We start from the raw sequence: 13,708 nt of genomic DNA on the forward strand, positions 1-13,708 counted from the left end.
TTCATATATTTATATATTTATAATATATACTTATTATTTATTTGTCTATATATTGAGTATTTCTCTTTCTTATACTTTATATTTAGTTAATATCTATATTTTATATTTTAAGATTGATGTTTAAGTTTTAATGTATTTTTCCATTTTTAATGTAAAACGACAATGTTTAATAGAAGAATTTGGACAAATAGTCAAATAGTTATATTTATGTTTTTTTTCTTTTTTTATAAAATGGTAATGTTACATTATGGAGATAAGCCGTTTTTTAGTGAAAAATGGTAATCTTACATATGTTTAATGTAGATTTCCATTTTTTTATGTTGTATGTTTACATATTATTTTTATTTTTAAATGTAAAATGGTAATTTTACATATGTTTAATGTAGTATTTCCATTTTTTATGTTGTATGTTTACATATTATTTATTATTTTCGAAATTATATATAATGTTTTTTTTTACAAAATAGTAATGTTACATTATGGAGATAAGCCGTCTTTTTTTTAGTGAAAAATGATAATCTTACATATGTTTAATGTAGTTTTTCCATTTTTTATGTTGTATGTTTACATATTATTTTTTAAAAATAAAAATGTAAAATGGTAATTTTACATATGTTTAATGTAGTATTTCCATTTTTTATGTTGTATGTTTACATATGTTTATTATTTTCGAAATTATATATAATGTTTTTTTGTTTTTTTTATAAAACGGTAATGTTACATTATGAAGATAAGCCGTTTTTTTAAGTAAAAATGGTAATCTTACATATGTTTAATGTAGTTTTTCCATTTTTTATGCTGTATGTTTACATATTATTTATAATTTTCGAAAATTAGTAAAACTATATTTTATGTCATGTGTCATCTTTCGGAAGAAGTTTTTTTTTTGCTGATGTGGACGCTCTATGGAGCCTCAAAAGGTCCCTTTTATTAGTATGGACTAGGAATTAATCCGGGCTACGCCCGGGATTTTTATTTTTATTTTTAATTTAAGTTGTTAAATTATTTATATTTAGGTTATGATATATGTTTATATAAATATTAATATGCATGTCATAATTAAAATTTATGTTTAAATTTTAACACATTAAGTTAACATATTTTTTACTATTTAAATATTTTTTGGAATTTTATTGGCTATCCAGTTATCATATTTAGCAAAACTATATGTTGAGTGTTGGAATAAATGTTTTAGATATTTAATCAAACTGCAGAGTATTTTCGGATCGACCACATGCTCAACAATCGATCGATCTGTAAAAAGATGCTCGATCTCCTTAGCCATGTAAGTACAATTTTAGCAAAAATATCTTTGATTTTTAAATATTAAGTATATAACTATTCTTTTGAATATCGTGTTTTTGAATTGTATTTTCTGATTAAATCATTGTATTATAATGTTTATGTAAATATTTTTTTGTGATGTTTGAATTTGTGTTGTTCGTATACTTAACCTAGATGATATTGATGTTTAACAATTAATTATTTTCTGGTAATAGAAAATAATGATATATCAAAATATATCTAATACTTATTAAATGATAGTATAATGTAAATTACATCCATTATTTGAAAATACCATTTGTTGTTTTTATTTTATTTTTAAATCGGAAATTATTTTTATTTAAAAACATTATTCATATATAATATAATAGTTTAAGTTTGGAAGATTTATATATATATATATATATATATATATAAATTATTTATATTTTAAAAAATAATAATTTAAGATATTATATATTGAGTAACCGAATAAAAGCTGAATTTCTTATCTTGTAATCAAATATTTATATTTTTGTCTTCATGTTATACTCACCAATCCATCATTGATATCTATAACTCAGTATGTTTAAAAAAAATTAGTTTTAAGTAATAAACAAATTTAATAAATTAAATTCATCACCTATAATGTTCTGTAAACTATATTTGAAAACTCTCTAAAATTGTATTTTAAGCATAATATTACTATTATTTAATTTAAGTTATTTTAAGCATAATATATGCTAAACCAACTTAAATTATATTTACAATAGGACCATCCTAAACCGGTTAATAAACCAAAAGCAATACTAAACTAACATGAACCAATACCTGATTCGTCGAGAAAGGAAGTGTTTCGGGATAAACGCTTGAATGATTATTAACAGTAATGGTTTGATCATGAAAGAGTTAGTATGAATATTAACAATAAAATTATGGATTAGATTAATTTAAATTTGTAAGAATACCTTTGAGTCTATGAAAAGCAATTTAATTACCATGAATAAGTTTGCTTTTGGAAGTTGCGGGTTTCCCAACAATGAATCCATCAAACAAAAAGTTCGTTGTTATAAAAAATCTCCTTTAAGGTCATTAAAGGTTTTTGGGACGGCAAGAGTTGATGGTGGAACCATTTTTTTGCTCGAGTGCTTTGAAGTTTTCCTTGATAGTGTGAGGTTGATGTTGATGGAATAATGAGTTTTATAGGGACTTTCTTGATGTAAAACTATACATTTTTTTGTTTAATGTGGTATTTCCATTTTTATGTAGTTTACTACCATTTTAAGATAGATGTACATTTTAAGATAGATGTTTAAATCTTAATGTACTTTTTCTAATTTTTAAAATGTTTATTTCCATTTCTTATATTTTTATTTACATAATATCTATATTTTATATTTTAAAATAGATATTTAAATCTTAATGTACATTTTCCATTTTTTTAAATTGTGTATTTACTTATATTATATATTTTACATTTTAAGATAGATGTTTAGTGCTTCATGAACTTTTTCCATTTTTTTAAAAAAATTGTGTATTTACTTATTATTATATATATAATTCATATATTATATATTTACATTATTTACTTATTATTTATTTTCCTGTATATGTATTTCCATTTCTTGTACTTGTTATTTACTTAATGTCTCTATTTTATATTTTAAGATAGATGTTTAAATTTTAATGTATGTTTTCCATTTTTTTAAATTGTATATTTCCATTTGTTATACTTTCTATTTACGTAATATATATATTTTAAATTTTAAGATATATTTTGAAATCTTAATTTAATGTTCCATTTTTTAAATTGGGGATTTACTTATATTATATATTTACTTAATATTTATTTTTCTTTATATTGTGTATTTCTATTTCTTATACTTTCTATTTACTAAAATTTTTATAATTTTGGATAGATTTACATTTTAAGATATATGTTTAAATACTAATGTAATTTTTCCATTTTTTCAAATTGTGTATTTCCTTTTCTTATACTTTCTATTTGCATAATATCTATATTTTACATTTTAAGATAGATGTTTAAATCTTAATATACTTTTTCCATTGTTTTTAAGTTGTGTATTTCTGTTTCTTATACTTTCTATTTACTTAATATCTATATTTTACATTTTAAGATAGATGTTTAATATTTAATGTACTCTTTCCATTTTTTTTAAATTATGCATTTACTTATTATTGTATATATAATTCGTATATTAATATATTTATAATGTTTAATTATTATTTATTTTTCTATAAATTGAGTATTTCTCTTTCTTATACTTTATATTTAGTTAATATCTATATTTTATATTTAAGTCTTAATGTATTTTTCTATTTCTAATGTAAAATGGTAATATTTAATAGAAGAACTTGGAAAAATAGTCAAATAGTTATATTTATGTTTTTTTATTTTTTTATAAAATGGTAATGTTACATTATGGAGATAAGCCGTTTTTTCTATTTTTCTAGTGTAAAATGGTAATCTTGCATATGTTTAATGTAGTATTTTTATTTTTTATGTTGTATGTTTACATATTATTTATTATTTTCAAAATTATAAATAATGTTTTTTTTACAAAATAGTAATGTTACATTATGGAGATAAGTCGTCTTTTTTTAGTGAAAAATGATAATCTTACATATGTTTAATGTAGTTTTTTTCATTTTTTATGTTGTATGTTTACATATTATTTTTTTAAAATAAAAATGTAAAATGGTAATCGTACATATGTTTAATGTAGTATTTGCATTTTTTATGTTGTATGTTTACATATATTTATTATTTTCCAAATTATGTATAATGTTTTTTGTTTTTTATAAAACGGTAATATTACATTATGGAGATAAGCCGTCTTTTTTTTAAGTGAAAAATGATAATCTTACATATGTTTAATGTAGTTTTTCTATTTTTTTTATGCTGTATGTTTACATATTATTTATAATTTTTGAAAATTAGTAATATTAAAATGTAAAACTATATTTTATGCCACGTGTCATCTTTCGGGAGATGTTTTTTTTGCTGATGTGGACGCTCTATGGAACCTCAAAAGGTCCCTTTTATTAGTAAGGATTATTTTCATACCATAAATTCATGCATTATATGTTGAATACCATATTACATTTTTTTTTTTTTTTGAGAAAGGGATAGTGGGCTAATATATATTACATTTCGTAACAAAATAAAAAGAAGCATACAGACTAGAACTAAGAGTCGTAGGTTAGCCTGAAACGCTCCTTAATATAGTCGCCGGCGAGGATAGGCGGGAACCTGCACCGAATAGTAACCAAGTAATATGAAAGAACTCAAGTCTTGTTCTTCCATCCTTCCAAGACTAAAAGGTTTATCAAACGTCAAGTTTTCTTACATACCTTGGTGGACAAGTTTCGCTGCAACAACTCTCCAAACATACCACGTTACAATCTGGATTGGGATCTAAGAAGAAAACCACCTGGGCAAAAAAAAAAGAACTAATACTTATATGAGTTACTCTTTACCAATTACCATCGATTTGTATAGAAATGTGAAAGAACAAGTAAGCTACCGAGTAACGTTCTTTTCCAACAGGCATCACTCTGTGCAATGTAGACCTAAACTCCCATTACAAAGAAAGCACAAAACGTTTTGATTCAGACACAACGCATAAACCATACTCAATTCCTTACTAGAAAACTGAGTTTAGCTTACCGGAACAATCCATTGCTCCATCTCTCCATCATATCACCAATGTTGACAATAAACGCCCTAGTGTTACAGAAAGTCCCCGCTGTTAATAATCAACGGACTCTAAAAATCATGTAGCTAAAAGATAGACTTACCCTCTAATTCCAGGCACATCTTCCCAAACACGTGTTTGTCTTGACTTGTCTCTACAAACCTAAGAGTTCAGACACGTGTGTAAGAACAAAAGAGAAGAGTATGAGGAGAGTTAAAATAGAAATTTAGAAATGTTTTACCTGAAGTCCTGGGACTCCATAAGTTAAAAGAAGAGTGACCATCCCGTAATCCGAGTGGGCGGAAGCACCATATGATTCTACATCCGACGAAATCACTTCACCTATATAATCAAATCCATAGCAAGTGTAGAGATCAAAAACTAGACTGGAACTCCCTGAATATGGGTCTTTCCACTGATCACTTCACCTAATACAACATAGCAAGTGCAGAGAGTCTCATTGATGTACATAGAGATACCTGGATAGCGTAAGAGGCGAACAACTGCTGTAGGATCATTCAAGGCTCCAATTTGTTCGAAGAAACCCTCATCTAAATCCAACGCCAAGGCAATCAAGCCGAGCAACTTTCGACCGACGGATCTTAGAGGCAGCAAATCAATATATCAGGCACAACTAGCAAACTGATCAAGAACACCTAATATTGTACATTTGTAACCAAGTCTATTTGTCAAAACTAACTGTTGTTGATATATTATTATTAACTTGAAACCTATGTTTCAACTTTTAAGTTGTAAAGAAAAGAAGACAGTATTTGTTTAAGATTCACTTTGCAGAAGAAATACATATATGCTTACAGAACATTCTTGTAGTAACATTCCATGGTTTGCCTCCATGATGGCAAGAGATCTTTTACACACAACCCGTGAGAGATAAGATGGAAACCGTTAAATGAAAACAGAGAAACAGGTAGTAAGAAATATATATATATAAGTACCTTGAGGAGGCCATTGATTTGGATAACGCTGAGCCAGAGCTCCTTCCAAAGAGCCAAAGTAAAAGCTTTCCTTCGAATCACCTAAGAAAAAAATCTTTGAGATGAACTCAGCAAGAAAAGAAGCACATCATCATCATCACCTGTGGAGGAGGACAAGGACGGGTCAAGTTTCTCAGCATAGAGTGGAGTATAACCGAGAAGATCGTGGCGGAGTAAAGACATCTTCTCATCTAGTGGGAGATTAAAGAAGCTTTTGCTCTCCCTAAAAACCTCTTCCATCAATTCTTCAGAGATGCCATGGTTCTTGACATAGAAGAATCCATGTTCGAGACATGCCTTATTACACACAAAGAACATCAAAACAGTTTAGAACTGGAGCAGAGAGAATTGTCTCAACTCTCAAGCAACCAAGCAGAGCTATTAGTATATTATAATAAAGAAGCAGCAGAGGTTTCTACTCTTGTGGAAACAGAGAGAGAGAGAGAGAGAGACAACGACGGTGAAGACGAACCTTACGAATCAACTGTGCGGTGGATATCTTTTCCGGCGAAGAGATATCGATGAAAGGAAGTACAAGTGACGTCTCCATTTCATAATCTATTTTCGCCCTGACCGTCGTTTTGATTGTAGAAGTGGGCTTTAATTAAAGGCCCATTTGTTAAAATAGAATCCTACTTTATATCTACTTATTATTATAAAAAGTTGTCGTTTATAATTTTGGACTTATTCATATCTCATTAGAACAAAAATATAATAACTCCTATAATTCAGATGAATTGAATATAACAATTTCAAAAATTCCGATGGAAATTTTTGGTATATGAAAATTTCAACTATTCAATGTCATTAATCACTGAAAATTTTATTTTTCTAGACACTTTATCAGTTATCAATTACTAGTTATCAATTACTGCTGGAGACACATTTAATATTTGACACACATTATATACATGAGTAAAGACACAAAAATGTATGATCCTAAGACCACCCGCATCGGGGGTTTATGACTTATGAGAGAGTCATGGGCTCGGTATCATAGGCCTTATCGATTAAAAGAAATGAATAAATGGGTTTCAACCCGTGAACCGGGTCTTCCAAGTGAGCCCGTATGATACGGGGTCATGCCACGCGGCGCAGAGGGAGTGGCTACGCGATCGCGCGGGTTGACTGCGAAAAAATGGGTTTCGCGTGAAAGATCCCATTTTCCCTTCTCTCTTCGAAATCTAGGGTTTCTCCGTCTGTGAGGCGATTTCGTGTCGGGGTCCAGAGCCGGAGATTTTCTCGATCAATTCGTCGTCGGAGTCACTCGTAAACGCTCTCAGGTGAGTCTCAATCACTCCGAGGACGAGATAGCTTCGATTTGATCTCGAGAGGTTTCTAGGTTAAGGAAGTCGATTTGGGGGTTTCGTCTTAGGGTGGGAAATCGAGAAGGGGGTTTCGATTTCTTGGTCAAAATCGACATACGGTTTCTTTTTAGGGTTCGTTTATCATGGATTTCATTTCGATTTGGGGGTTTCGTGTAAGGGTTCGAAATGTAAAAGGGGGTTTTAATTTAGGACATGAATATAACCGGACTTGGCTCTTTTAGAATTGTTCTGTGGTCTTGTGTGGTCTATAGTAGTTTGATGCGATTTTTTTAAATTGGAACTCGATTAATACATGTAATTGGAACTCGATTGTTGCAGATGGAAACTCCCCGAGAACCTCATTTCTTCAAGCCTCTTCTTCCTGGTTTTCAAAGTGGCGTCGCAATACCACTTGACTTCTACTCAAAACACATACAAGGGGCTGAGATCAATAAACCATGGAAGCTAAGATCGGACGCTTCGGATCAAATTTGGGAGGTGATCCGAGAAGGCAGGACACTCACCAAAGGTTGGAAAGAGTTCACCGAAGCACATGATCTTCGAATCGGTGACATTGTCATCTTCAAACACGAAGGAGACATGGTCTTTCATGTGACTCCTTTTGGTCCTAGCTGTTGTGAGATTCTGTGGTCCGACGCGGATGATGCTCCTACTTTCTCATACGACTACTGCTTCTTGGCTGAGGTTACTCCTACAAATCAAAAGGACGACAAAATGGTGAGTAAAATTTAGTTATTTATTGTGTGATTCTAGTACTGCTTCTTGGCTGATGTTATGTATGTGTTTGTAGTTTCTTCCTGTGGAAGCTATGAGGTGTGGTGCTTTGAACCAACAATGCAAAGAGGTCAAACTTGTCAACAAGGAGGGAAAGTCATGGACTGCGCGCTTCGGATTTAGCGAATCAGACGGCGCATATTACATCAGCAGAGGGTGGAGAAAGTTTTGTCGTGATAACAGATGCACCAACGGAGATTTGTTTGTGTTCAACGTGGTTGGAGACGGGACGACAACTCCATTACTGTGTGTATGTCCGGAAAGGAAGGAGTGTACTGAACTACTGATCAAGCACTTCAGCAGAATCGATGGTAAGTCTTCTCATTTGACTTGTTTGTGTTGTCTATATCTTCAATGTTACTACTTTGCTTCTGCTTTAACTTGTGTTCTCTTCTTCTACAGGTAGCATTGCTTCTACCTCACGAAATTAGATGGCTCTTTTGCGGTCTTTCCTCTCTATCATCTTAACTTGTTTCTTTTTGTTTCATTAGCAACTTATCAACTTATGTATTTCGGTTTGTAAAACTTGAATGGTTTTTCTATGTGAACTTTTATCCTAAGTTAAACATTCTCGAACTTAATTCCTTTGTTGAATGCGTAGACTGATCATCGAACAAAATGTTTCTATGAATTGAATTTAAGTTAAGAAACAACATAAAATTTTAAAACATAGCTTTTATACATTTGAAAACACAAACCAAAACTTAAACTCCAAAACTAAAACATAGGTTGAATAAAATGTTTTCATAAATTTTATAATATATTTTAATATTTTATTCATGTATTCTGAATAATTTTAAATTTAAAAAAAAAATAAAAAAAAATATTATTATTTTATTCCTATGAACTCCTTCTTCGGATTCACTGATGCAGAAAACTACAAATTCGGGTTCATAACTGTTCATGGACCCACAAAAAAAATATTAAAAAAATTTGGTGAACCCCAAAGTGGGGTTCACCAATGCTCATGCTCTAACCAAACTAGAGTTTCATTGTTCAACTACACACAAAAGACACACACACACACTATCTCACACGTGTGTGTGAATTTTACCCTAATCCGCCAAAAACTCAAACATCTTCACATTAGTTCAATTCTAGATCCCCGACTCATCTTTATTTTCTCTCACACAATTGTTCTTCCCTTTCAATCAAATCTACAACCACCTCAACCCTCTCTCCTATAACTCCAATATAGTTTCCCAAATCTTCATATCCTAATCCCTTCCCTTCTTTTTTTTTGTTCAAATATTATTTCCTTCTAATCCATCTTATTTTGTTAGCTTTGTTAGAAAAAAAAAAAACTAAGAGAAGAAGACCATCTCAATCTATCACCACCAACCATCTCATATCACCAAATTAAAGAAATTTTCACCTCCGGTGAAACCCGCGGCGGATGAAACATGAAATTAGTGGCGGAGAAGACACGAAATCCACGGCGGAAGAGACAATGTCTTAGAGCTGATCTTGCCTCAATTCGAAGTCGTCAAACAAAGTTGATGGAAACCGTGAAAAGCTGGATCCTTTATCATGATTTTGTTTGTCTCTGCAATGATTTGTTCGGATCTTGCTAGAAACTAACCCGAACCATACGTAAGGATCCGAATGCTTAGGTTAAACGTGTACAAAACCTAATCTTCATAACTTGTGTCCACATGATATATGTCCACAAATCTGATATCCATATCCTGTTCGTCGATAATTTTTCATCCATATCCACAATATTAGTCATATGCACATAATTCACTCAGCTCAAGCACTAAAACTTTTAAGAAACAAACCAAATGTCTACTCATTTTAGTCTAAGACTCAAATGTGTTACTCTTTTATCGTCTATGGTTTGTTTGTCTATATTTTCAATTTTTTCTTGTTGACATTTCTCTTGTCCACATCTTTTGCGTCCATAAGTTTAACTTACAAATTATGTTAAATGTATAAAATAGATGTTAAAATATAAAGAAAAAATTGTAATTGGTTGTACCGAAAAAATAAGCTAGATGTTTATTATAAAACCAAAAATCAATAAACAAATACGTGGATGAAAAAAGTTATTTAATAATATTAAAAAATATGACATATATTCTTGACTACTTCTGTGGGGTCAAGATATCCATGTATCTATCTATATATATAAAGGGGAGTTTTCTCTCACCTCCTGCTGCCACTTCAGCATGGAAGGAAGGGCAAATGAGGACACGTGTTATCACTTTACTTCTTCTTCGAGCAAGTTAAAAGAAATGTGGACAAATTTGTTTAGTTAAGATGCTGAGGCCTAATTCCAAAATTTGATAATCAAGCCCAATTGTTCACATCCATCTTCTTCGAAAGTCTTCGTCTGTCTGTTCATATCCCTATGTCCAGCCGGCAACAACCTTACCGAATTATAACGTTTTTTGTGTCATTGAAACCTGCTCACGAAGTCTGGCCATTACCTCTCTCCTTGAAGCGTTCTCCCGAAATCCCTAATTTTGACTGCTATAAATAGGGATGCAGGTAGATCGAACTTTCCCTGCTTCACGCAGCGATCAATGGCTTTCAGAACTACAAAATCCTCCGGCCAATGAATTAACCAGGGTTTGCTGCTTCTAATCGCGTAGACAGGTATGAAAGTTGTATGTTATCTCTAAATTGAGCTGAACCTTATGTTATGTTGTAACAAATTGTACTTCGTTTTTTTAATATTGTGTTTAACACAATCAGTTGGTGCAGAAATCGCTAAATTGAGCTGAACCTTATGTATGTTGTAACAAATTGTACTTCGTTTTTTTAATATTGTGTTTAACACAATCAGTTGGTGCAGAAATCGAAGTTTTTGTATACTTTGAAACAAGGAGTTAAATCAGGTATGTAGTTTTTGATCATGTTTTGTTTTCCTTTTTCTCTTTGACTGATTTCATTTTTGCTTCCTCGCTAGATCTGGGGATGAACCATTATCTGCAACTTTATAAAAAGATTTTGAATTGTTTCTGGGTCTATCTGTATCAGGAAGTATATAGAATCCGATGGAGTTGTTGATTCTCTCACCAGAGGTATAGTTTCTGTTTTTTTTTAATATAGTCCACCCTTACCTATTGCAGATAGTTTTATTTTTGCTATCGAATAGTAGTTATGGTTTCTTTGAATGGGACGAATGCCTTCATCTTCTTTAGAGTAAGTTACTGGACATGTACTTGGTTTCTAACTTTTATATATTAGTTTCTAAGAGCCTACCATAATCTTTAATCCAGGTTTCCCCGTTTTTGTGATCAAGGTGCCAAAATTTATGAACTAAATAAATCCTAATATAAAATTAGGTTTAAGAGTAAATCATGTCCTCTACAAAATTGATGGAAATTTGGGTTTAGATTTTGAATCAGCTTTCCTTCTTAAAATTGGCTCTTAGTTTATGTTTGTTTTTCATGATCACGAATGCAGATTTAAAATGTTGCCTCTGTAAAATTTTGGACTCATACTCTATGATGCTTTGGTTTTTGCCAATCCCAGCTCTTGAGTGGTTTTTCTATGATCCTTCTTTGGGTTTGCTTCAGACTAATTCAGCATAAGCTAGGAGGTGCTTCAGTCTCTGACTACGAGAAGCTTCAAGCTTAGACGTTTGATCTTCAAATAAAATACAATGAGCTTTTAGCTAATCATCAGGAAACCCTCAAAGAGGTATCACATCATTGAACCATCTACTGTTGATTAGCACACGATTCCATTCTTATGTAGTTCCTTAATATTGGTTTTACTATAGTTTTTTCATCATCAATCAGCAGAGGATCGCTAGAGGCGAGGAGCTAAGTCCTCTCTCCCGAGTTTTTATCGCCTTCCACCGCTTCTCCCCGCATCATAGACCATTATCGTCGGCCGTTCAATGCCACGGCGGTGAAGAAGGTTAATAGTTGGGAAGACGGATATGGATGAGTTTGGTATGGGAAGCCCAACTGAAGCTTTCGTCCTTTCAGGTTTGTCTTGTGATGAAGAAATCTTAAGTCTTTATTGATCGGTAATTTGTGATGCTTGAGTTTCAACTTTGGTTTAAAGGCAACTGCAAATTCTAGGGACTTGACACGTGTAGCGGGAAGTTTCATCAGGAGGATCAGCAGCAGCTGTTGCAGAAATATAATGTATAGTGTCTCATGGTAGTGATACTGGTGGGAGTGTGAGACAGCTAGCTTCGCTTTGTGGTGTTGTGGTCTTAAGCCAACTTACGGTCGTGTCTCTAAGTTTGGACTAATGGCCTATGCATCTTCATTGGTTGCTTTGGCTCTACGTTTGCTGATGTTGGGATGCTTCTTCATGCTCTCTCCGGGTATGAGAGGTTTGAATCCACGAGTAGCAAACAGGTAAGGCCGGCTTGTGTTAGGTGTTGTGCATCGTAATATAGACATAAAGAAAGATCTTTGAAACCAAATATATCTTTTCTTTGTACATGATGTGCCTGAGTTCCAGTCCCAGTTTCTCTATACTAATTCTTTTGAATCCAAACCAGTTTGAAGGGAGTGAAAGTTGGTCCATCCGCGAGACGCTTGAAGATGGTGTTAATTTTGGAGTGAGATTTGCCAACTTAGAAGCATTGGGATGTGTACTGACAGAGGTTTTCTCTCTATCTCAGTTTTGTTTTGATTGTTATGTTATTTGCATAAAACACATCGAAGTCTAAGATCGATTTCTGTTGCCATTTTCACAGGTCTTCTTTCCGTCATTCTCTTGTGGACTACCAGCCTAATATGTGGTGCATGATGAGTATATCAATGTGGACACAGTTTTGGTGTAGAGGCAGAAGTGAGGATGGTGCAGCTGAAAAGAGTTCTTAGTGAGCATCTTCGCTAAATAATCTGATGATCTGATCTCATTTTGCTGGCTTTTGACTGATGTCATAATTTTCCCGTTCTTTTCTTCTTCCAACACTCTTATTATTATGCGAACGATCCCAACCCAAGGATGTTGCAGCCTCTATGTCTTCCCTCGAGAACCTTATTACGGTAATCATTACTTTATGTTAGGAACAAAGTTTCTAAAGAACATGAACACACGGTGATTTGGTTACTGTTATTATCCAAGCGTAGCTTACTGAGAATAACAAATTTCATGTAAGGCTCCAAAGTCAAAATAGTCCATGTCATCTGAAACAAAAAGAAAGATGGAAGATGTTACTTCTAATGCGTTAGTTCTTTTGTTTTCTAATGCATTGTACACAGTCCATATTTGAATTCATATTCTTAGAAGAAAAAAAATTAAAGTACCAAAAATTCATGAATAAACATACAAAATAAGAAATATCTATGTTTGGCATATAAAATCTAACCAATTGTCATCCTAAATATTATTATTTTATTTAATATCATAAATTAAAAGAAATTTATCTCTAATAAAACCAACAAACAAATAGTGAAAGTTACATTAATAACTAAAATCAGATTAACATTTTCAAATGCTCATTCAATGTAAGATGTTTCTATATTATCTTCTAATTTACAAAGATAATATTTTTTTGTTGAGCACTTAAAAAGATGGTCTAAGAAATGAATAAGCAAAGTTAAAAGGAAGTGTTTCATCGCTGTTCAAAGGGTCCAAAAAGATAAGACGAGGAAACTTTTTGTTACATGAACAACCTCCCACAACTATGTTTATGGAAGCGTTAAGTATT

At 31.7% G+C, this 13,708-nt stretch overlaps 2 protein-coding genes across 24 annotated transcripts; one reads left to right on the top strand and one right to left on the bottom strand.

Moving 5' to 3' along the window:
* Positions 1-4,348: 4,348 nt before the first annotated feature.
* Positions 4,349-6,711, bottom strand: LOC106440544 (2-oxoglutarate-Fe(II) type oxidoreductase hxnY-like). The gene is made up of 11 exons (XM_013882242.3): positions 6,450-6,711; positions 6,079-6,274; positions 5,939-6,019; positions 5,799-5,850; positions 5,462-5,583; positions 5,224-5,324; positions 5,086-5,144; positions 4,955-5,011; positions 4,812-4,857; positions 4,639-4,718; positions 4,349-4,537 (listed from the first exon to the last, which is right to left on the bottom strand). The coding sequence occupies exons 1-11, from the start codon at positions 6,525-6,527 to the stop codon at positions 4,474-4,476; spliced, it is 936 nt and encodes a 311-aa protein (XP_013737696.1). The 5' UTR covers positions 6,528-6,711; the 3' UTR covers positions 4,349-4,473.
* A 242-nt stretch (positions 6,712-6,953) lies between these two features.
* On the top strand, positions 6,954-13,245 carry LOC125577319 (B3 domain-containing protein REM7-like). 23 transcript variants are annotated; one of them, XR_007315719.1, is made up of 10 exons: positions 6,954-8,022; positions 8,096-8,390; positions 8,482-10,680; positions 10,871-10,922; positions 10,994-11,108; positions 11,494-11,730; positions 11,813-12,023; positions 12,120-12,404; positions 12,551-12,655; positions 12,749-13,245. XR_007315719.1 is itself a non-coding variant. In XM_048738673.1 (2 exons), the coding sequence occupies exons 1-2, from the start codon at positions 7,624-7,626 to the stop codon at positions 8,483-8,485; spliced, it is 789 nt and encodes a 262-aa protein (XP_048594630.1). In that variant the 5' UTR covers positions 6,954-7,623; the 3' UTR covers positions 8,486-9,955. The 23 variants fall into 23 exon arrangements, 1 of the variants encoding a protein (XP_048594630.1); XR_007315735.1 differs by having other exon boundaries at positions 11,832-12,023; XR_007315731.1 differs by having other exon boundaries at positions 11,835-12,023.
* The last annotated feature ends 463 nt before the right edge of the window (positions 13,246-13,708 follow it).

Source organism: Brassica napus, chromosome A8 (assembly GCF_020379485.1).
Source record: "Brassica napus cultivar Da-Ae chromosome A8, Da-Ae, whole genome shotgun sequence".
Classification (NCBI taxonomy): domain Eukaryota; kingdom Viridiplantae; phylum Streptophyta; class Magnoliopsida; order Brassicales; family Brassicaceae; genus Brassica; species Brassica napus.